Source organism: Ceratotherium simum, chromosome 12, assembly GCF_057802395.1.
Source record: "Ceratotherium simum simum isolate JZ-2026a chromosome 12, ASM5780239v1, whole genome shotgun sequence".
NCBI lineage: Eukaryota > Metazoa > Chordata > Mammalia > Perissodactyla > Rhinocerotidae > Ceratotherium > Ceratotherium simum.
Window position 1 is genome coordinate 65978335 of NC_141911.1, and position 25498 is coordinate 66003832.

Below are 25498 nucleotides of genomic sequence, written 5' to 3' on the forward strand. Positions count from 1 at the left end.
AAGGAATCATATTTTTGTACAGATTTTATAGTACACCAGTATTGTAATAATTAAAAATAGTATCTTTTAAATTTGAAGTTTATTCTCTCAAGTGATCAACTTACAGTAGTAGTTCACCCCCTTTATCGGACAGCAAGGCCATGTGGAGGGCTGTTTAAAGCACAGATGGCTGTTTCTGATTCAGTAGGTCTGGGTGGGAGCATCTGCATTTTTCTCAAGTTCCCAGGTGATGGTCATGGTCTTGGGAAGTTCCTGGTCCTGGGAAGCACTTGGAGATCAGCGGCAGAGAGCATCCCCCATGGTGGTCGTGTGTTTGTGCTCCTGTGTTCTCACCTCATCCAAGCAGCCCTTACAACAGGTGTTATGTTTGTACACGATGCTCAGCAGGGAATGAGAGGGAAATAGTGGATCTTGGAGAAGAGTGAAATTGTCCTCTGGGGGTTGAACTCCGATTTAGGCCTTTAGCAACCAACTCCAGTCAAATAAGTATCCTGTGCAGGCTCAAAGATACATAATGAGGAGGATTTCCACCAGTTTTTATAACAGAATTTCTACATGTTAACATATACTTCCAACAAGTGAAAGACTGAAATAAGGGATACTGCAGGATGCTCTGAAATGTTTTTCCACTGGGGTTATTAACACAAACTGGTTCTCTAGTCATTGCTACCAGTCTGTTAATAGTTTGGCTTTCATGTGCCACAGGCAGGTTTCATTGACTTTAGTTTTTGTCAGTAAGCCTGGAAGGAGTTGATAAAAAACTTGATTTGATTCTGAAAATAACTTTTTATATTTGGTTTTATTTAAAACAAATAATAAATTCATTACCACTACTTTGTAGTGGTAGATTATTTCCCACTGTATTTCTTGTCGGCTTGATCTCATTAGCAACAGCAACTTGGTGTTTGATCTTAAGCTGACTGCATCTTGGGCTTTTAGAGTTGCTTTTGTGCCTAAGCAGGCAGTCATGAGAGGAGCACTGTATGTGGATTCACAACGCCTGGGTTCCGGTCTTTGGTTGGCACCTGCTAACCCTGTCTCTTTAATATCTCTGAGTTGGTTTCTTTACCTGTAAAATAGGAATATGTTACCCTCATAGAATTGTATGAGGGTCAAATAGGGTACACTTTAAATGAAGACGTTTTATAGTTTGTAAAGCAATTTAAATGCAAACAGCTGTTATTACTCTAAAAGGTTGGAATTATCAATTAAAGGGTAAGGTCTTAGGTGAGCCCCAAGCTCCAGCTTCCTCCTGCTACCAGAGACTATCTTTTAAGCATGAACTCTCGATGCCTTTGGGTTGGAGCATTGTCTCAAAATGTCCTTGTTCAGATCTAAATGTTCATGGCAGATAACTCAAATATTTCCCCTGCAATAAATCAGCTCCCATCACAGATCTGTTTCTGCTGATGAATTTAAGAAGCAGCAAAGAGTGCCCTGGGAGGCAGGCAGACACAGATGGGTTTTAAGGAGGATAGAGTCCAGGGGGGTGTCGCTAGAGTGCTGCCCTTGGACCTTGGACAGTGGAGGGATAGTGTGGTGTAGACAGGTGAGGACCCAGGAGAAGGAGGGCTGGCCGTAAGTGCGCTACAGTCTTGCTTTGCCGTCTTCATCAAAGGTCATCTCCATCCTCCCCCAACTTCCCTTTTTCTTTATCCCTCCTTTTTTCCTCCTTTCCTTCCTATTTTTTCCTCTTCTCTCTCCTCCCTCCCATCTGCTCACCGGGCTCTTCAGTGCTCGTGCTGTATGACCTGGCACAAATCACGTGGTCTCAGTGTCAGCTTCCTCTTAGAAAATGGAGATAGTGATGGTACTTGCCTCCTAGGACTACCAAGAGGATCTTTTAGTACAATGTGTTATTGTGACTATTATTATTGGAAAGTGTTTCTTTGTGAATGAAGTTTCTAGATAACTGATGTGGAGCCTTGTAAGAGATAGGCTTAACTCGTTTTAATGGATGACTCAGCATTGTTATGATCATCAGCTGATCATGATGCCTTCCTCTGATTACCTGAATACCAAACATTCTGTCTCTCTGCTTTCCTTGTTCACTTTTAAATTCTTTGCTTGTGTGCCTTTTTTCTGCAAAAGATGTTATTGTGGACCAATTTCACAGCTCCTGAATCATATTTCATTCATTCAAATAATTTAAATAAATCATTTATTTGGTTCTTGCATTAAAAACATTTTTTTCACAATGTATCATTTTTATTGGTGTTGAAGAATATTGGATCCTTTAAAAGGAAACCAAAACAAATGGTATTTGGTCTGAAGGATTCTGTTGTGGCTGAGGAGCAGAATCGGTGCTGAAACGTACACGGGGAAATGTCCAGCCCTTAGGTGGGCCCCTGTTTCAGTGCTCTGAGCTGAGTGCGTGCAGCATGGTTATCTTTAATAACCATGGTGTTGACATAGGATCGGGGTGTAGAATTGCTGTCTTGGGCTCATCAGACACACCGTGCTCGATTTTAATATTCCTTTGGTAAATTTGAGTACATTTGGTTTTGGGATTTTCTATTTAAGTGCATTTCCGTAATACGGTTTGTATAGCTAACCTTTTTAAATAATGGCACGTCTTGTAAGAATCAGATTTTACATCTGTGAGGTAACTTCTAGGATAGAAGCTCTAACTTTCTTGGCTGGAAGAGAAAAAAAAATAGGTGAAGAGTTGTCTCCCTCCTTGTTGTCTGAGCTACATGACGGTCCTAAAACCTATAAGTAAAAATTAGGTAGATGGATAGATAGATACTGCATGGTTACAACAAACACGTATGCACACACAGATCTCATGTATGCCTTTAGGAACTTAGAGCCCTGAGCACCTCACAGACGTCCACCTTGACTTTGCCACGGGCAGAGGCACCTTTCGTTTTGCTCAGTTCTGTCCTTACCTTTGCTTTCTTCACACAATTTGCTACACGCAGCCGGATCCCTGTGTGCTGAGCCGGGCCCCATTCAGAGCACTTGTTTGCTGCCAGCTCCCATTCTCTTTAGAGATTGTGGCATCCTTTAACTGCACGCCTAGAAATGCACTTGGGATCACACAGCTAACTATGGAAATGTCTTAGATACTCTAATCTTACGTATTTGGGGGAAATGACCCCCACGACCCACTACCGGGAACATCATAATAGATTCTTCTGCCTTTTGTTACATTTCTGCGTCACTGGTGTTGGTTTGGAATATTGTTTTACGATTTTATTTTATGTCACCTCCCTCAGGTGATGTGAAAGTTACATTAAATTCACTTCATTTATAAGATGATGCCCACCTTGTAATGTACACATGGTTCGATTGCCTTTAGGCTATGGCATGTCTTGAGAGAAACTCTCTTTCAGCCATCCATCAGCACTAGCTCTTGCCAATTGAATAACTACTTCTTTTAAAGGCTAGACATTGGGGAGTGTGGTAAGAAATGACACTAGCCAGATAACAAAAGACATGCAGAACAAGCCGTTTAACAGGATGGCAGCTGATCTTCTATGTGAATTAAGCTATGAGCTCTCACTACAGCGGATTCTTTGTCTTTTTAGCAGTTGACACAGGCAGAGTGAAGCACAGCATTGGTATAATGGCTGAAAGAAGTCCACATTATTTTTATTAGAAATATGCAATTATCTGTACACAGGAAATTTCAAATACCACCATTACTTGCTTTTGTGATCTCACACAGAATATAGTCTGACCTGTACTTGGTCTTTGACAGCAACTAGTCCATTATTGGAAGTAAGTAATAGACATTAATGAAGCAAGAACATAGCCCTGTGTTCTGCCATTAACAACAGTAAATTGATTTTGATGGCTTTCTGCATATATAGCTGTTTCCATAAATCCCTAATGGGATGAGCAAATGTTGTTTATAGATGTCACTGAATCAGTGATTTTTAACAGAACTTTCTTCTACATCTTGGCTTAAAAAAAAAAATGGGCCAGCCCGGTGGTGCGGTGGTTAAGTTCACATGCTCCGCTTTGGTGGCCCGGGGTTCACAGGTTCGGATCCTGGGCGCAGACCTACATACCACTCATCAAGCCATGCTGTGGGCGCTTCCCATATAAAGTAGAGGACGATGGCCATGGATGATAGCCCAGGGCCGATCTTCCCCAGCAACAAAAAGAGGAGGCTTGGCAACAGATGTTAGCTCAGGGCTAATCTTCCTCACACGCGCACGCGCACACGCACACACACACACATACACACACACAAAACGATAAATGGGGGCCCGCCAGCTGGCATAGTAGTTAAGTTTGCACACTCCACTTTGGCAGCCCAGGGTTCCCAGCTTCAAATCCCAGGTGTGGACCAAGGCACTGCTCATCAAGCCATGCCATGGCAGCATCCCACATACAAAATAGAGGAAAATGGTGACAGATGTTACCTCGCAACCATGTTCCTCAGCAAAAAGAGGAGGATTGGCAACAGATGTTAGCTCAGGGCTGGTCTTCCGTACCAGGAAAAAAAAAAAAAAAACAACGATAAATGTAAGCCTATAAACATAGCCAACACACACACACACACACACACACCTTGTCCTACTACTTTTCTACCTGAATTAGATATCACTCAGAACAGTTATGAGTGGTAATAAGTTAGTGGCTGTCACAGAATATACCATAACTTTTGACAAACCTTTGGAATATTGTGGAATTTATTTCTTCTTTTCTTGCATGGTCAATTTAGGTTCAATTGTGTGATTTCTGGGCCTTAGTTTTTTCATATTTCAGCTAAGATAAGTCAGCTCAAGCACTTTTTTAGGAAGTATTTACCATTTTGAAATCTCAAGTCTACCGAACACTTTGTTGCTGTTACCAGCTCTATGATTTCCTTACAGTGGACCATCACAGGTATGCCCCACAATGAGAAGGCTCTCTGCTTCATCCATGGGTCTGAGGACCCACGTCCTCATCAGTCTTCAACCCATGGAGCTTTACTCCCAATCATAGACTCTACCAATATCCTCTTCCTCTGATCTTATATACCGTCTTACATTTCTCTAGATATAGTATTTATGGTTTCTCTGACTTGCTGGTTTCACACTGTGGACCATGGCAGTTACCAGAGTGCTTATCAAAAATGCAGCTTTCTGGAACCCACCCATGAATAAGATTCTCTGTCTTGAGGCTCAGGAATTTGCATTTTCACGAGCTTGCAAGGTGATTCTGATACACACCCGTATTGGACAGCATTACCCTAATGTGTTGCAAATTCCCCTAGGGCAGTAAATTTTAGGATTTTTCCACAACATAACAGAGGTTGCAGATAGGCGGTTTACAGATGTCTTGGCCAGACAGTTGGGCTTCTTATTTTGGGGGAGTGTTGACATTTATTATTTATCTTTATAATTTATTATTAGGAGATTTCTTTAAAAGCTATCTGTTTCTGGCTTTTCTAAAGTAATTGAAAGAATAACAGGATGTTTTTGTTCTTACATAGCAGTGTACCTGTCAGGTGAATGGACACATGCTCTCCTCTGGTTCCCACCCCACCTCGTGCACAGCTCGGGCACAGGCATTCGTGTCTGCCCCGTGCCAGAAGGGCATGTGTATGTCATTTTGCCACTCCTACTACATGGAATAGATAGTTTCCATCATCTGAAAAATGACTTCCTATCTTGCTGGCCTTGATCTTCCAGCTTTGTTCTGCCCATCATTGGCCCTGTAGGTCACAGACTGTTAATTGAACACTTTCTCTATTTGAATTGTATGGTGATATTTTTGCCTAAGGTATTACAACAAGTTAAAAGAGAGCCATGCTTATCCCTCATATGTGTAATTGTGCATTTCCAAGCTCCACATGTATTTTGCACGCAAGCTCATAGTATGCTCTTTATTTACTAAGAGTATTACGTGGATGTCTTGTTAGATTGTCCCATTAACTTCACACTAACTCCTCAGAGTTTTTCGGCTTTGCTTCTTATCATAAGAACAGAGTTTAAAGTGGTTTAATCATTAATGTGATTATAAGTTTAATCATTTTTCTAACTCTAGCTTTTATTAAAATCAGTTTGAAATGTGCTTGATAATGTTGTCTTTCTACCTAATAAGTAATCAGTGCTTCTCAAAACTCTTATTAATCAAACATCTCTGGCATCTCCCAAGCACAAATATATACATAAGATAATGAAAACTAGTTTTAGTTTCCATTTTAAAATGTTGAATAGAACCAACTGTGTCAAAATAGCTTTCTAACTTTTTGTTATGAAAAATTTGAAGCATACAAAAGTAGAATGAACTGATGGCTAATCTTATTTCATCTGTACCACCCTGCTCATTCCTCCACCCTTAGATTATTTTTGTCAAATCCAAACATCATATTAATACACCTGTAAATACTTTAATGTATATCTGTCAAAGAAAAGGGCTCTTTTAAAAGCATGACACTAATACCAATATTTTAAAATTTAATATAATAATAATTAAGATCATCATATATCTAGTAATTTTGTATTTAATAATCATATATCTAGTAATTTTTGCTCTTGTCTCGTAATTTTGTTATTAGTTTGGTCTCTTAAGTCATTTAATTTGTAGGTTCCACCTCTCTCTCTCTCTTTCTGTCTCTCTCTTCTCACTTCTCTCTCGTCATTTCTCAACTTCTTTGTTGAAGAAACCTGCAGTTCCTACACAGCACCCCTACAGGGTACCCAGTCTTGGTCTCTACATACCATTTACCCCTGTATGAAACCAGGACTCCATGTAGAAGTGGCTAATTCCACGTCTGGATCAGGATCAGGAAAAATACAAGAAGATCCAAGAGCGTCTTGTCAGGCCAGAAAGAAAGGAAACTATTAAAGGCCACAGAGTTCGTATCAAAAGGACTCAGGAGCCAACTTGAAGAGGCTGCTACTGGTTAAAGATGAGACAATTAGAGGATAAATAAGAAAAATCACAGTAATAGATTGAAACATCAAATAAGTTGAAATCCATGCATTCGTAATGATAATCAAAATACAACAAAAATCCTAACCTTTGGAGAATGCTAGGGAACCAATGCATTATTTTGAAAACTGGCTAATAAAGGGGGAAAAATCAGTTACCCTATCTTTCCTATATGAACTGTACCTCATGGTAACCAAACAGTTGATGAAGTAAGTTGTTCTTCGCCTAAAGAAGGTGTAATAGAATATTGTTATTTCGCAAACCCTCATGAGATATCTGAGCAGTGATGGTCAAAGGGGGCTGACGTCATGAGAGCCCCACCATGTGGAGGTCATAGAACCAGCCTGAAGCGTTCCTGCAAAGAAAATGAAGGCTTTCTCCTTGGCTTCTGAAGATTGTAGTACCTTTGTTGGAGGGAGAGAAAAAGACCCTGTATTTTTTTTCTCTGACTCGGAGAAAAAAGCGAAATATTAGGGTTATAAGAAAAAAGTAAATTGGAACCTTACTAGTGAGACAAGAATTCTCAATTAGACAACAAAAACTTTAAAATAACCGAGCTCAAGTACATAACTAAAGGGAAAAGAGGCTGCTGGGAACATTTACACGAGGACCAAATGGAAACCTTCCTATTAGGGTCAAGGCCTCTCAATTAGGCAACACAAAAAGTTTAAAATGTAAAATGACCATTCTTGTTAAAGTTCATGGATGCAGAAGTGGCTGCAGGGAATGTTTAAGACGTGGCTTTGTCAGCCGGCTTGTGGCTCAAACAGTTAAGTCACAACCTTTCCACCTGTGTTTCCTCATCTGTAAAACAGGAACAAGAACATTATCTGCCTCCTAGCGTTGTGTAGGGTTTAAGTGAGGTAATGCCCTAAAGCACACGTAACTGCTCAATAAATGTTATCCACAGTAAAACTTAATAATGTTATCGTTATGATTATGCCATGACTCTCACAGTTGTTCTACATTTTCAGAAAATAGAGCTACAAGGGAGCATGTAACTCAGGAAAGCCTCACACTCCCGTCTAATGAGTGAGTCAAAGTGAGCTTACAAAACACTGTCTATTTAAGTAGGCATTGACAATTTAACATCAGTCTACTCAGAAGTGCCTAGGTAGTTTTTTTCTTTAAATCTTCTGGCCTGAAAATGTTTTAAAATTTCCTGTATCTATGCTATTATTTTATTATAAATACATTTTTTGGTAGAAACCCCTTAATCAAACAATTAAACGTGGGCATTTATTTATGTATGTAGTGGCTGCTGATTCTTGGGGAATGAACCATCCCTTCCCCTTCCAGAGAAGTACCACATCAAGTGTCAAACCAACAGAACTGCACCAGACAGAAGGCACCAGAACACAGCCTCAGAGGCAGGTCGTGCTTGCAACTCAGCTTAGGTCCGCAATGCTAAATGTCTCAGTTGTGAGTCTGATTCATAATTTTATAAGAGCCTACCTCCAGATGTTTATTAGACAAATGTCCAGATTCAATATAGACTATTACCAGTACAGAGCTAATTCTCTCCACCCCCTAACCATAGTTGAGGGCTAATATGACTTATGTACAGCCTCTTTTCTCCTTGTGTCCTGGGAACACGAACACTGACACTCATCCTCATCATCGGATGCATCTGTTGCATAGCAAAAATGATATGAAAATAAATTTGAGTGCACATTAAGTCTATAATGTAGTGAACGATGGAAAAATGTTTTTATGTTGTGAGGGTGAGGTACCAATATATTGCAGTTTTCTTTGTGGTCCTTTTTTTAAAAAAAAAACTCCACTGTGGTAAAATAACTTTCAGTCTGAAACAAAATCCTTGTTGGGTTTTTGTTTAAGAATGTTGTCTAAGATGTTTTACTCTGGTAGTGATCTGCTTTTGAACTAGATCTTCCTGAAGCAGGCTGTAAAAGTCTAGGGCAATTAAACAATTGTTTAAAAGCCATTTTAGCTGCAGCAGCATGTGTTGTACAAAGATGTCAGGCCGATGGCCAGGAGCAGGGCTAGATCTCCCTCACAGAGAAGAGGTAAAGAGACCAACACCAGTAGGGGAAAGGAGCCAGCGGGAATACATGCTGGCGGTTTCCCAGTCTTACTCGCCTCTCCCAGGAGTCCCTGCTCTGCGGGAATGGGAACGCAGCAAGGGCAGAGCAAGCAGAGAGGTCAGAGCAATGGCTGGCCTTCCTCCGGATAATGAGCTAGAAAAGAAACTAAAGACCTTAAGGGGGCAATCAAGTATTTCAAAAGTAGAGAGAGGGACATAGGATGATAAAGAGAACCTGGTGTCAGACAGCCCCAACAGACATAGAGACCCCAGGTATGATTGCAGGACAAGTTAAAAGCCTGTGAATACAAAATTTTTTTTAAAAATTTATAAGTTAAATCATATCTTGATTAAATTAATTGTGAATAATTACATATTTATGAAAAAGGTATCAAATTGTATTCCAGCTGAGTGTTTATTTGAATTTTATGTGCAATTTCAGCCTCCTTCTCTCCTTCCCTCTCCTGTAATATGTACTCTTCTTAGTATCACTGGTTTAGTTGTTTTATTGAAAAATTCTATTTTTGAAGACTACGATCATTGACTAGAAAAGGATTTTCGTCTCCTTATGTGTTATCTGCACTCCCAGGGACCCTGGCTATTTAGAGCATGAATTTCTAACCAGGGTACCATCGCTCAACAAAATGTCCTAATTACCAGCAAAATGTCTAAGAGGAAATAAATGTTAAGTTTTTGAACATCAACCTACAAAGTGACTAAAATCACATAGCATCTATCTAGATAAGAGTGCAGGGAGATCATAAATAGGCCAGAATTCAGGAAGGCCAAAGAGTGTGTCACCCAAACGACAGGTGAGTTTCGCCTTTAGGAATTGCCCTTCTGTGCCCCTTTAGAATTCTTTGGTCCCTGTGTTGGACCGCCACTTGTTATCAGAGTTCTTGAGCTTAGAAGGGGGAGCCTTCACCCTCCACAGAACACTGCAGAGTAGACCATAACATGTCTCTCTGAAGTTTTCCAACAATCCAGTGTCCTCTCTTTGAATGAGTGCAGTTTAACATCATTGTGGATCTGCCACATTGAACATATTGTTGTCTGCCTGCCTCGACATTATGTTAATATGCTCATTCCCTCCAGGCGTCATCCTCTATATTCTGCTGGTGGGATATCCCCCCTTCTGGGATGAAGACCAACACAGACTCTATCAGCAGATCAAGGCTGGAGCTTATGATGTGAGTAATAAATGTTCATATCGCTTTAGATGAGGGTTTGTTTTTTGTTTATTGACCAAGAACCAGATGTTTTCTTTGCTATTTTAACCAAAATTTTCAACAATTTCCCTTGTTATTTTCTTTTCTCTTAGGGAAGGGGAGGTAAAGAGTAAGAAATGCAGCATATATGTGCAGTTTGCATTTCCTTTTAGCTCGCTCTCTCCTAAGATTGAAAGGAAAACAGTTTGAAGTACCTGAGGAAGGACCTTGCTTGTCAAAATGCTTGGATCTTAGTGCATTTTAAAACATATAAAATTGAAAGATTTTTCTTTAGAAATGATTACTGCCTGTTTAGTTGACTATTATTCCCAAATGCCTATCATATTATTTTATTTTTTGCTCTTTAAGATTTAACTTTATTTTTTATTTTTTTTATTGAGGTAACATTGGTTTATAACATTATATAAATTTCAGGTGTACATCATTGTGTTTCAGTTTCTTTGTAGACTACATCGTGTGCACCACCCAAAGTCTAATTGCCATCTGTCACTGTACACATGTGCCCTATCAGCCTTCTCTCCCTCCCCCCTCCTTCTTTCCCCTCTGGTAACCACCAATCTATTCTCTGTATCTGTGTGTGTGTTTGTTATTGTTGTTTTTTTTTATCTTTCACATATGAGTGAAATCATACAATATTTGGCTTTCTCTATCTTACTTATTTCGCTTAGCATAATGCCCTCCAGGTCCATCCATGTTGTCGCAAATGGCAAGATTTCATCCTTTCTTATGGATGAGTAGTATTCCATTGTATAAATATATACCACATCTTCTTTACCCATTCATCCATTGATGGGCACTTAGGTTGTTTCCAAGTCTTGGCTACTGTGAATTAATGCTACAGTGAATATAGAGGTGCATATATCTTTTCGAATAGTGTTTTCGTGTTCTTTGGATAAATACCCAGCAGTGAAATAGCTGGATCATATGGTAGTTCTATTCTTACATTTTTTGAGAAATCTCCATACTGTTTTCCATAGTGGCTGCACCAATTTACATTCCTACCAGCAGTGTACAAGGGTTCCCTTTTCTCCATATCCTCTCCAACACTTGTTATTTCTTGTCTTTTTAGTAATAGCCATTCTGATGGGCGTGAGGTGATATCTCATTGTAGTTTTGATTTGCATTTCCCTAATAATTAGTGATGTTCAGTATCTTTTCATGTGCCTGTTGGCCATCTATACATCTTCTTTGGAAAAATGTCTGTGCAGATCCTCTGCCATTTTTTAATTGGGTTGTTTGTTTTGTGGTTGTTGAGTTGTATGAGTTCTTTGTATATTTCGATATTAACCCCTTATCAGATATATGATTTGCAAATATATTCTCCCAGTTGGTGGGTTGTTTTTTCGTTTTCTTCCTGGTTTCCTTTGTCTTGCAGAAGCTCTTTAATCTGATGTAGTCCCATTTGTTTATTTTTACTTTTGTTTCCCTTGCCCGAGTAGACATGGTATTTGAAAAGATCCTTCTAAGACTGATGTCCAAGAGTGTACTGCCTATATTTTCTTCTAGAAGTTTTATGTTTTCATGTCTTAGCTTCAAGTCTTTAATCCACTTTGAGTTAATTTTTGTGTATGGCAAAAGATAATGATCTACTTTCATTCTTTTGCATATGGCTGTCCTGTTTTCCCAACACCATTTATTGAAGAGACTTTCCTTTCTCCATCATGTGTTCTTGGCTCCTTTGTAGAAGATTAGCTGTCCGTAGATGTGTGGTTTTATTTCTGGGCTTTCAATTCTGTTCCATTGATCTGTGTGTCTGTTTTTGTACCAGTACCATGCTGTTTTGATTACTATAGCTGTGTCGTATATTTTGAAGTCAGGGATTGTGATGCCTCCAGCTTTGTTCTTTCTTCTCAGGATTGCTTCAGCTATTTGGAGTCTTTTGTTGCCTCATATGAATTTTAGGATTCTTTGTTCTATTTCCATGAAGAACATCATTGGGATTCTGATTGCGATTGCATTGAATCTGTAGATTGCTTTAGGTAGAATGGACATCTATGTTTATTCTTCCAATCCATGTGCATGGAGTATCATTCTATTTCTTTATGTCATCATTGATTTCTTTCAATAATGTCTTATAGTTTTCATTATATAGATCTTTCACCTCCTTGATTTAATTTATTCCTAGATATTTTATTCTTTTTCTTGAGGTTGTAAATGGGATTGTATTCTTGTCTTCTCTTTCTGTTAGTTCATTATTAGTTTATAGACATGCAACTGATTTTTATAAGTTGATTTTGCACCCTGCAATTTTTCTGTAGTTGTTGATTATTTCTAGTAGTTTTCTAGTGGATTCTTTAGGGTTTTCTATATACAGAATCATGTCATCTGCAAACAGCAAGAGTTTCATTTCTTCCTTTCCAGTTTGGATCCCTTTTATTTCTTTTTCTTGCCTGAAGCTCTGGCCAGAACCTCTAGTACTATGTTGAATAGGAGTGCCAAGAGTGGACACCCTTGTCTTATTCCTGTTCTCAGAAGGATGGCTTTCAGTTTTTCACTGTTAAGTATGATGTTGGCTGTGGGTGTGTCATATATGGCCTTTATTATGTTGAGGTACTTTCCTTCTATACTCATTTTCTTGAGTACTATGCTGTTTTGATTACTATAGCTTTGTAGTATATTTTGAAATCAGGGAGTGTGATACCTCCAGCTTTGTTTTTTTTCTCAGGATTGCTTTGGCTATTCAAGGACTTGTGTTGTTCCATATAAATTTTAGTATTATTTGTTCTATTTTGGTGAAAAATGTCATTGGGGCTTTGATAGAGATTGCACTGAATCTGTAGATTGCTTTAGGAAGTATGGACATTTTAACTGTGTTAATTCTTCCAATCTATGAGCACGGAATATCTTTCAATTTCTTTGTGTCTTTTTTGATTTCTTTCAACAGTGTTTTATAGTTTCCAGTGTACAGGTCTTTCACCTCTTTGGTTAAATTTATTCCTAGGTATTTTATTCTTTTTGTTGTGATTGTAAATGGGATTGTATTCTTGATTTCTCTTTCTGCTATTTTGTTGTTAGTATAGAAACACAATTGATTTTTGTATGTTGATTTTGTATCCTGCAACTTTACTGTATTTGTTTATGATTTCTAATAGTTTTTTGGTGGATTCTCTAGGGTTTTTTATATATAAAATCATGTCATCTGCAAATAATGACAGCTTTACTTCTTCCTTTCCAATTTAGATCCCTTTTAATTCTTTTTCTTGCCTGATTGCTCTGGCTAGGACTTCCAATACTATGTTAAATAAAAGTGGTGAAAGTGGGCATCCTTGTCTGGTTCCTGTTCTTAGAGGGACAGCTTTCAGTTTTTCACTGTTTAGTATGATGTTAGCTGTGAGTTTGTCATATATGGCCTTTATTATGTTGAGATACTTTCCTTCTATATCCATTTTATTTAGAGTTTTTATCATAAGTGAGTGCTGTGTCTTGTTGAAAGCTTTCTCTGCATCTACTGAGATGATCATGTGATTTTTATTCTTCATTTTGTTAATGTGGTGTATCATGTTGATTGATTTGCAGATACTGAACTATCCTTGTATCCCTGGAATAAATCCCACTTGATCATGGTGTATGATCCTTTTAATGTATTGTTGTATTCGATTTGCTAATATTTTGTTGAGGATTTTTGCATCTATGTTCTTCAGTGATGTTGGTTGGCCTGTAATTTTCTTTTTTTGTGTTGTCCTTGTCTGGTTTTTGTATAAAGGTAATATTGGCCTCGTAGAATGAGTTAGGAAGCATCCTCTCCTCTTCAAATTTTTTGAAGAGTTTGAGAAGGATAAGTACTAAATCTTCTTTGAATGTTTGGTGGAATTCACTGGGGAAGCCATCTGGTCCTGGACTTTTGTTTTTTGGGAGATTTTTGATTACTGTCTCAATCTCTTTACTAGTGCTTGGTCTATTCAGATTCTCTATTTCTTCTTGATTCAGTTGTGAAAAGTTGTATGAGTCTAAGAATTTATCCATTTATTTTAGATTATCTAATTTGTTAGTGTAGAGCTTTTTGTAGTATTGTATTTCTGTGGTGTCTGTTGTAATTTCTCCCCTTTCATTTCTGATTTTATTTATTTGAGCCTTCTCTCTTTTTTTTCTTGGAGAGTCTAGCTAAAGATTTGTCAATTTTGTTTATCTTTTTAAAGAACTAGCCTCTTAGTTTCATTAATCTTGTCTATTGTCTTTTTAGAGTTTCTTCATTTATTTCTGCTCTGAATTTTATTATTTCCTTCTTTTTACTGATTTTGGGCTTTGTTCTTCTTTTTCTAATTCCTTTAAGTGCACTGTTAGGTTGTTTATTTGAGATTTTTCTTGTTTCTTGAGGTAGGCCTGTATTGCTATGAACTTCCCTTTTAGTACTACTTTTGCTATATTCCATAAATTTTGACATGTTATATTTTCATTTTCATTTGTCTCCAGGTATTTTTTGATTTCTCCTTTGATTTCTTCCTTGTCCCAATAGTTGTTCTGTAGCATTTTGTTTAATGTCCACGTATTTGTGAGTTTTCCAGTTTTCTTGTAGTTGATTTCCAGTTTCATGCTGTTGTGGTCAGAAAAGATGCTTGGTATTATTTCACTCTTCTTAAATTTATCGAGATTTGTTTTGTGGCCTAATATGTGATCTATCCTAGAGAATGTTCCATGTGCATTTGAAAAGAATATGTATTCTGCAGTTTTTGGATGGAATGTTCTGTATATGTCCACTAAGTTCATCTGGTCCAACGTGCCATATAAGGCCAGTGTTTCTTTATGGATCTTCTGTCTAAATGATCTATCCATTGATGTAAGTGGAGTGTTAACATCCCCTACTATTATTGTGTTATCGTCGATTTCTCCTTGTATGTCTGTTAATAACTGCTTTATGTAGTTAAGTGCTCCTACGTTGGGCACATAGATATTTACAAGTGTTATGTCCTCTTGTTAGATTTTTCCATTTATCATTATGTAATGCCCTTCTTTTTCTCTTGTTAGAGTTTGTTTTAAAATCTATTTTGTCTGATGTAAGTATCATTACTCCAGCTTTCTTTTCCATTTGCATGGAATATCTTTTTCCATTCCTTCACTTTCAGTTTGTGAGTGTCTTTAGGTCTGAAGTGTGTCTCTTGTATTCAGCATATATATAGGTCTTGTTTTTTTATCTGTTCAGCCACTCTTTGCCTTTTGATTGGAGCATTTAGTCTATTTACATTTAAAGTAACTATTAATAAGTATGTACTGATTGCCATTTTGTTACTTTTTTTCTGGATGTTTTTGTAGTTCTTCTCTGTTCCTTTCTTCTTCTGTTGCTCTCTTGCCTTGTGGTTTGATGGCTATCTTTAGTGTTATGTTTGGGTTCCTTTCTCTTTATTGGTTGTTTATTTATAGTAGGTTTTTGGTTTGTGGTTACCATGAGGTTCATATGTAAATAACAATCTGTATTAAGTTCATGGTCTGTTAAGTTTGACCTCTTACTAAAAGCCCTACACTTTTACTCCCCCCCCACCCCGTTTTATGTTTTTGCTGTCATATTTTACCTATTTTTTTTTTGTATGGCCCTTAACCTCTTATCATAGATATAATGATTTTAGTACTTTTGTCTTTTGACCTTCATACTAGCTTTGTAGGTGGTTGATCCCCTACCTTACCTGTATATTTGCCTTTACCAGTGATATTTTTCCTTTAATAATTTTCTTATTCCTACTTGTGGTCTTTTCTTTTCTACTTAAAAAGTCCCTTTAACATTGCTTACAGTGCTGGTTTAGTGGTGACGAACTCCTTTAGTTTTTGCTGTTTGGAAAGCTCTTTTCTCTCCTTCCATTCTGAATGGTAACTTTGCTGGGTATTCTTGGTTGTAGGTTTGTTTCTTGGTTGTAGGTTTTTTCCTTTCAGCACTTTGAGTATATCATGCCACTCCCTTCTAGCCTGTAAGGTTTCTGCTGAGAAGTCAGCTGATAACCTTGTGGGATTTTCTTTGTATGTAATTTGTTGCTTTTCTCTTGCAGCTTTTAGGATTCTCTCTTTAACTTTAATTCTTGACATTTTAATTAAAATGTCTCTTGGTGTGGGCCTCTTTGGGTTCATCTTGTTTGGTGCTCTCTGTGCTTCCTGTACTTGGATGTCTGTTTCCTTCCCCAGGTTAGGGAAGTTTTCAGCTATTATTTCTTTGAATAAGTTTTCTTCCCTTTTGTCTCTCTCTTCACCTTCTGGGACAACTATAATGTGGATGTTAGTATGCTTGATGTTGTCGCAGAAGTCCCTTAGACTGTTCTTGTTCTTTTTAATTCTTTTTTCTGTTCGGCTTGGGTGATTTCCTCTACTCTTTTGTCTAGTTCACTAGTTCATTCTTCTGTGTCATCTACTCTGCTGTTGATTTACTCATTTCCATTATTGTATTCTTTAGCTCTGATTGGTTCGTTTTTATATCTTCTAATTCTTTGTTGAAGCTTTCACCATGTTCATCTATTCTTCTCCCCAGATCAGTGAGCCTTCTTATGACTATTAATTTGTACTCCTTATCAGGTAGATTGTTTATCTCTGTTTTGTTAAAAATAGTTCTTTTTCTGAGGATTTGTCCCATTCTCTTATATGGAACATATTCCTCTGTCTCCTCCTTTTGCCTCCTTCTCTGTGTTTATTTCTATGTATTAGAGAGGTCGGCTATGGAGAGATGCCTTATGGGGCCCAGCAGCTTGCTCCCCTCTGGTCATCTGTACCAGATGCTCCAGGGGTGTCCCCTGTGTGGACTGAGTGTACCCATCTGTTGTGGCAGGGTCGCTAATGCTGTAGGTACACAAGTAGGTTGGTCCTTGGGCTGGCTGATTGTGATGCTCTGCTGCGCGAGGCTGCTATGGGCACTTTATTGGGTGGGGCAAGCCCCTGGCACAGCCTGCAAGTTTGGTAGCACATAACTACTGCAATTTTGCTGGTAAGAGAGTCAGGCCCCCAGTGTGGCTGGTTGCTAGGCCCTGGGGCACACAAGTGCTGCAGGCCCCTAGTGTAGCTCCCTGCAGTGCTCAGCTGTCTCTGTTTTGGTGGGGGTGGTGGGATGGGGCAGGCTTCAGGTGAGGCTCCTGCAGCTGTTGTCAGCTGGCTTTTTGGCAGGGCAGGCCTCTGGCAAGCACTGGCTAATGGGCGGGGCAGGCCCAGGTACAGCAGCACACAACTGTTTCGGGTGTTGGAAAGCAGGGCAGATCCCCTGTGTGGCCGTTTGCGATGGCCGGCGGCACAAGTCTGCTGTGGGCCCCCAGGCTGCAGGTCCACACGGCTGCCCCAGGCTTGCTGGTGGGCAGAGTCGGTCCCTGAGGTGGGCTGCCTGCTGCCTGGCTCTGCTTGATTTCCTTGGGTTCTCCAGTGAATGGGGCAGACCCCTGTGCCTACAGGCTGGAAGGAGGATTCCACTGTCACCTCCCAGCCTCTGTATCAGCACAACCAAACTAGGTCACAGTCATGGCTGCCTCCAGTGTCTCAGTCCCTGCAGGGTGGGCCCAGCCATCTCTTGCCTCTCTGGGATGCCTTCCAAGAATAGTAAGTGAGGCTCTTTTACCAGTGGACTATGCACTTTTCTATCTGGTGTCTTTGTGCTCGTTTTCGGGTCAAGTGAGAATGTGTGGGCGCTTTAGGAGCAGGTTTTTCTTTCCCTGAAGTTCTGTAGTTTTCCTGGGCATATTCTCCATTGCTTTTCAAAGCCAGGAAAGCGAGGTACTATGGGATCTCATCTCTCTTTTGTTGGGTCTAAGGGCTGGGGTGCCCAGTGTGGAGCTCAGAACTCGGGCTTCTCCAGGAAAAGCTCCGTACCTTTGAGATCGCCCCCGCTGTGAAGCGCTGCAGCGAGCATGTGGGTTTTTCCTCAGCAGGGCTGTTTCTCTGCCTCTTCCACCCCTCTCTGTGTTGTTCCTTGTTGTGGAGGTTCTTTTTTATCCAGTTTCCAGATCTCTCTCAGAGGAAATTATTCCACGGGTAGTTGTAGTTTTGTTGTGTCCATGGGATGAGGAGGCAAGTTCAGGATCCTCCTACGCCACCATCTTCCACACTCCTTCCATAATTTTAAATTATGTACAACAGTACTTTGCAGTGATCCGTATATCAAATAAAACGTTGTTCCATTATGTCAGTTTTGACTTTTTTTGTCTTATTTACCTAATGAGCTTCTGTGCAAGCTTTCATTTGAAGAATGGGTTTCACAAGTGAAAAATATTTGAAAATCACAGTTCTAATACATTTCATTTATAGTTAGAATATTTGAAAGTAGGCATATACGTATACACACATACATGAATTAAGTTCTAAATCTGAAGAGTAAGGCCTTATCTATCTTCTCTTCATGGCTTAATTTTGTGCTCATTGATATAATTTTCTCTCCTTTGATAAATATGTCTGTAAATATGATTTACCACCTCCTCGGTTTGTCAGAGTGCACAAGCCCTCTGGAAGTCAGAGTGCAGGGTCTGGAGATGCTTTCCATATATTACTAAGTGGGGTAACTAAGTAATAAGCAGTGCTGTGGCCACTCTCTGTGCACAAGTTAAAAGCTCAATGAAAAGTGAGAGGAGTTAATATAAAAAGTCTGTATTATATTCTCTCAGGTCTCATTCCTCAGTGCATCTCTGTTAAAATATTCTATTTAGACGGCTGTGTGTATCACGAGACTATAAAATGTATATTCTTTTAATTTCAAGGCATTTCATTGTAACCCACACTAATAATTGGACCAAATTATTATTTAGCTGGCCACAGCTAGCACATTCCCCATCTTTACAGACTAGGCCCCCCTCTGGGCATACAGCCCCGTGGATGTACCTCGTGTTGAATGTGGAGGAAAGCCTTTGTGAAAATTAGAAAAATAAGAAAAAGATCCACCTTTATCTAGGCTAAACGAGCTTCTCATTTGCTGTGAAAAGATCTGCACATCATTAAGCAGCAGCCTTGAGTGTTTCTTCAGTAGTTCCTAGTCACTAGCAAGTTTTTACAACTGCCTACAATAAGCTTCTAGAATTAAAATGACAATTGTTAAACTGGCAAAATTTGCATGTATTAAAGATTCAGTATCATTTTTCTCATGTGTAATTTAGCCAGGGACTCACAAACTGCCCATTTTTAACCACTAAAAGTAAACTAAAGTCTGTGACACAGTGACCATGGCTTTTTTTCCAGGACTATCTATAAAAATTGGGAAAAGAACCTAATATTCTCTCTGTTGTTTAGAAACTAATGTGATGTAAGTTTTTCTTAACCCATCAAGAATATTATTTCTACTAAATACGTTAATTATGTGAAAGTGAGGTTGCATAATTATCAACAAAAAATTCACATAAAGAAACTTAGGATAAATAGCTTTATTATATAGTTATTAATGTACAAATGGATTACTAATAGAAGTTATGAGATTTGGTTACTTTTATGAACTTTGCTTTAGTGAAATTTGTAAGTAAGTGGATTAGCCTTTTTGAAGTGTGAAAATGAAATCCTGCTGAGGCTCTTGTAGTCTCAGATTTTTTCTGACTACTGTGCTCCAAATAGCCACGACCAATGGTCAGTTTTGGCACAGGAATTGAAACTGTTTTGTTATCTCTGCTATTACTGCTCATGAGTTGTGAGATCACAGTATGTAATACCTCATTTTCAACCTTGGCATAATAGCATCATAACATTGATACATGTGACAACTTCTAAGCTTTTATTGATTTTTGCAAATAAGTATCGGAAAGATTGCATAAAATTTCATTTTCAGATCAAAGCAAAGATACTTAGAGAAGACTAGAAGATTATTTTTCTAAATTTTAAAATGTATTTACTAGATATAATATGCAAGTTAGTATATAGGTTTGTCCCTTATCAGTTATTCTTCTTTAATACATGTAGATATATATACATGGAGGGATATATATATGTCTACATCAATTTATCTTTATGCAGATACAAGATAGAAATTATACAAAAAGTAAATTTATGAAGAAATTCACTGCTTAAGGAAATGATTAGTGTATTTGGCTCTTCCCTGGTCAACTGAGTGTATCTATTTTTTAAACTCTATAAATTTATATTTTTGAAGTTTCCATCACCAGAGTGGGACACAGTGACTCCTGAAGCTAAAGACCTCATCAATAAAATGCTTACTATCAACCCCGCCAAGCGTATCACAGCCTCGGAGGCACTGAAACATCCATGGATTTGTGTAAGTGACAGTCCTCCAAAGACCTGAGGAGCTAAAATGGAACATAAACTCTGCTTTAAATTTTTTTCATGGATTTAAAATAATTCTTGCAGAAAAAAGATGAAACTTAGAATGAATGAATTTTTGACTCAGGGTATTTAACAAAATAAATTTTGTAGTGGTGAAAAATGCTATTTCAGGTAGCAAAATCTGATTTACAGAGATTGCTAAGTAAATATTGCCTACAATAACACAAGGAATGAGTATTTTCCCCACCAATTATTGTTAATACCCATGAACAGTGGTTAAGAAAATGACACTAAGATTAAATATATCCCAGAAGAAAAGATTAGACAAAGTTCTGTTACTTATCATTACGCAGCTTTAGAAAAAAATGTGAGGTTTGGAAGTTGGGAGTAGAGTTTTACTAGCCTGACAGAATAGCCACAGTAGACTGAATGTGCTTTAGAAGTACTAAGGAAAATAGTATGAAATGTGCGAGGAATGTACAGATTTCAGTAAATTTCTAGAGATGAGTGTCAAATGTTAGGGCAGTAAAATATGATGCTAGGTAAACAAAAGGCAGTCCAATAGAAATATGATTAACAACATATTGAAATAAAGATAATTTGGGAAATTACTGATTCTTGTTTCTATACGTACTATAGATAAATGTTGCATCTTAGTCACAAATAGTCTTGGCAAAGTCAACCTTTTGTTATTACAGAACTTTTGCAGTTGAATACTTACAGGTTCATCGTATGGGCGCGGGAAAGATGTGATGAACCTGAGGCTACTATTATGCTTAGAATGTTTTAAATACGCTCAATTAAGTTTCTTTTTCTCCTCTTCCAGCAACGTTCTACTGTTGCTTCCATGATGCACAGACAGGAGACTGTAGACTGCTTAAAGAAATTTAATGCTAGAAGAAAACTAAAGGTAAGGCATTTTACATATTTGTGGGAAAGTGGATTTGGCAGAGTGGGAAGCGAAGATTCTGTCTGAGGAAAATAACTTTTAGCAAAGGCTTTTAAATGTGTAGACCTCAATACTCTTATTCCTCTTCTGGGTCTTGAGAAAGTGGAATGTACACTGGAATTAAACGCACAGTGAAGAGCTAGGATGAGTGTGGCCATGTGTGTTGTGGTCCCTCCCTTCAGTGGAAAACTGCTGTGCAATTTGATAATCGGAATCCAGCTGCCACGATGGCCGTCCCGTCCCGGCTGTATGAGAGACAGAGGCCTGCTACTCTCAGGAAACCAAAACACAAAAACAAACAAAATCCCCTGACTGGAAGTAGGGCTAGGAGAAGATCTGTTATCAAGGACTGCATATTTGTTAGGTCTAAGATTTGCAGAGGCAACGTTAATTTTGTATTCTTATTTCTCTGACAGGGTGCCATCTTGACAACTATGCTGGCAACAAGGAATTTTTCAGGTACATGTGTTAAGAACTCTGCTATCCTATCCTGTGCTCTCTTCTTTCGTAGTCTTTTTGGAATTAAAAAAAAAAAAAATCTAATAATGAGAAAAACACTGTTGTTCAGGAATGGCAAATGTGTGCATGAATTCCTTCCTCACTTATGCTGCCGTTAGGAATCCGCCCCCCCGGCGCCGTCTCCGAGGAGATGTTAGGGTCCGATGCCCTCTCGGGAGCTGCCCAGGCAGCCACGCCACCGGGCAGTGAGGGCACAGGACTTGACACCATCTGTCGTCCCTGCTGGGTACGCACAGGTTGTGGAAATATGTGCTCCCTCATCCTGAAGCTCAGCACTTCGAACCTAGAATTATTTATTTCATAAAGTAATAACTATGAATAAGGTTTTTTTTTGTCTCATTCTCATAGAGAATCCCAATAAGCAAGATTTTTGAAAGAAGACTCTTATTGAGGAATGCAGTTCTCTTAGGCCTAAGTTCTTTTTTGACAGTACAGTAGTATCTTGGCATGCTGTAAGAATGATTACAGCTTTCAAAGGTATCTCAACTCAAGAATTGACAGAGAGTCTACCCACGGTTATGTCATAGGATAATAAACATTCCTCGAAATGATTCCATGGTGAAAATAAGTTTGTTAAATAATGGACTAAAAGAAGGTAAACCATTTCTTTATTAAAGGAATGACTCTCCAAAATTGACGTAAAGTATATATTATTTCCAGAAATTGAGTTTTGGAGCCCCCTTCTTTGATAGATTATCTCAAAGGACCAGGTTTCCAAAAATAAAATGTTGGTAAATGTTAATCAGTCTTATATACGGGGAGGGGCTGAAGCAGCGAGAAAGCTGCACTTAGTAAACTTACTGTTTGGCTATTTAGACTTGGAACAATTGTGAAAAGATTTGCCAGAAATATTACCATTTTATCTTGCTTACCATTTCCGTGAGAATGATCTGGGGCGTCAAGTTATCCAGCTATTTCTTCAGTTCTTTATTCCTACTACATACTTAGCCTGAGTATTATAGTGATTTGAGATGATGATCCATTTCATTATCAAATGTTCTTGTTTACGATTGTATTAAATGGTCACCTTTTGTCCGCTGTTGTCTTTAGTCATAGATAATGTGAAGCCATAGGAAGCTTTCCAAAGGCTTCCACTGGGCTGTTCAACAACAAATAATAATACAATGAGTAATGCTTCAAATTGAGAGACCGTGTTAGTCAATTGTATGTATTTTGTCCAATTTGGTTAGTGTAATAAAACTTTGTTACTGCCTTTGTCAAGTTACCTGTTTTATGAACAGTTGATCAATATAGTTGACATTTATATGGGTGAGTTCAATGTCATCTCATTAAATATTAACTAATATATACTATATTCAAATAAATATTTCACTGTGGCCCAATAGTGAAGCACTAAAAGGTAGGATGATTTATATAGTAGATATTGTTAATGACTAACTTTGAAAAGAAAATCTCCAGAATTAAGATTATGTATTTTGTTAAAGTGTTAAATACACTCTTAGGCATAAATTGGGCCTTTGTTAATAAATGCACCCATATATAGAAGCTTTTTGTTTACCTCATTTTCCTTTTCGTCATCGTGTAAACTAAAAACTCATGACTAATATGTGGATTTTATATTGTTTCTGAATGTCTTAGCATGAAAAGCAAACTTTTTTTTTAATCCATCATTTTAAAACCAACTGAATAACATTTGACTCAGTTACAACATCTTGTACTTGATATTGCATTTTAGTTTTGAGTATTTTATTCATTCTGTTTTGTTGCCAAACATGTTCTTTAAAGTAATTTGTCCATAAGTATATGGTTATAAAGTTGTTTTTATTTTTTCTTTTCTCCCTTTATGTGGAATGTATTTCTTGTGAGGTAAGGTGAATAGTAACCAAAAGGGACATTTCTGCATCTCCCAGGCCAAATCCCTGCTTACCCCGAATCATTGTCTTCTCTTTGCTTGCTACTGCAATTCCAATTATTCTGTTTGCTTTCTAACCTATTAACTGCCACAGGATTTACTTAATATTGCTTTTTAGCTCCAGGCAAACAGTATTATAGCTAAGGCAACTATTTCTTACAATTTCAATTAATACTAAATTAATAGCTTTGTTGCTAAAGACTAAATAAAATTAACATTTTTGTATATTTTAAATAAATTTAAAATTATACCAAAGTGATACCAAAATAATGACCCAAGTCAAATGGATGTCAGGAAATTACATGTTCATGCAGTTCTATTATAGCCAGATATTTCCATTTCAGATGCCAAATTCTGTTCTGATATGCTTAAATAATTATATACACAATTAACATTAAAGGGAAGCATGTGTGTGTACTTTGTCCTGCGTATTAGTGAATGTTCCACACTTGGTGTACCAATTGTCACTGACAGTTGTATAATCTGTTCACTGTGTATGTGCCCATTCATAAGTATATTTTTGAAAGGACGATTTCACCTTTTAATCAACTCACAAAGTCCAGTAACAGAAGGAATGCTCAAGGGCCCCCTCCAAGAAGATGAAGCTTCATATAAGACCATATACTTCAGGAGTTCTCTGATTTAGTTGAAGATTTCATTTTGTTTTATATCTCACCTCAAATTTTATGATTTTTGATTTTTCAATATGAAAGGCTCTTATTTATGAAGCCTCTATATTGTGATTTTAAAGACTAAAAAAATACAAAATGCCTTTTTGTAAAAAGTCATATGCTAAGAGTTTAAAAAATTTGCTCTAGGCCAATAATATACCATTTCATTTTCAATACAGTAATATTTTTTGCAAAAATGAAATCTGATTTCAAATATATATTTTTAAGAAGATGTTATTTAGCCAGAGCAAATTTTCACAAATGAGTTTTAAACCTCTAGAAAGAGGGCTTACGTGGCAGAACTGACATGGTCACCCTACTTGTGGTGTGAATGAACATGTAATACAATCTGTAAGCTGATGTCTGAAGACTGAAATCAACTTTCTGGATTACAAAAACATAGTCCAGTTAAAGTTCCAGTATCCTTTTCGCAACCAACAGTGAGATAAAGTCCAATAACATAACTGGCAAAGTGTTCAATTATATGCAATGAACTAAATAAGAATTTAGTTCTAAATTTGATGTGGCAAAACCAAGAAAAGTGATACTGTATTTCAATGTCCTGTAAGCTCGCGCTCATCAGTGTGACCTTGATAACTTGGCGTATGTTGGCCATGACTCAGTAAAGGTGGTAGAAGGACACAGCACCCTTGTTTTGTTGCCTGGCTGTGGGTTTCTATGGATAACTCACTAAAGTGATTTTACTCTCGTTTTGCAGCAGCCAAGAGTTTGTTGAAGAAACCAGATGGAGTGAAGGTAAGTTAAACAGGTGCTCCTAAAATCATTTCTGACTGTCAGATGCTGAATAATTTTAAAATGTTAAATATTAAGTCCTAAGTCTTTGCAGCTTGTATTTTTTATAGTTCCTGATAAAGGATGAAGGTTAAAGAATAAAATAATTTCATACACAAAGATGACTAATATTTATACCAACAAAAGCTGTATTTTTTTCTATTTTATTATATATTAAATAATCACAACAAAATATTACTTTTATATGGAGTTGCTGTAAAAACTGAATGTCTTAATCCTCTCTGCTTTACTATAATCCCAAACTATCATGGTGACCTGAAAATCTGTAAAAACCAAATGCTTTTCCAAATGGTTATGCTATGCTCTTTTGAAGCCTGCTGAAATGTATAGCTGGAGAAAAAAATCAAATCATTCGGTCTGGGAAATCGAACGTCA

The 25498-nt window shown here is 37.8% G+C and overlaps 1 protein-coding gene across 8 annotated transcripts in view; it reads left to right on the forward strand.

Moving 5' to 3' along the window:
- Positions 1-25498, forward strand: part of CAMK2D (calcium/calmodulin dependent protein kinase II delta) — a 296028-nt gene that overhangs the window by 230231 nt on the left and 40299 nt on the right. For 5 of the 8 annotated variants that reach the window (XM_087437704.1, XM_004426556.3, XM_087437700.1 and 2 more), the window contains 5 exons: positions 10016-10110; positions 20168-20290; positions 21125-21208; positions 21664-21706; positions 25029-25066. In XM_087437704.1, coding sequence (XP_087293830.1) covers positions 10016-10110; positions 20168-20290; positions 21125-21208; positions 21664-21706; positions 25029-25066 — 383 coding nt within the window. The remainder of the gene's footprint in view (positions 1-10015; positions 10111-20167; positions 20291-21124; positions 21209-21663; positions 21707-25028; positions 25067-25498) is intronic. The other 3 variants (XM_014784565.2, XM_087437701.1, XM_087437703.1) reach the window with 1 other exon arrangement.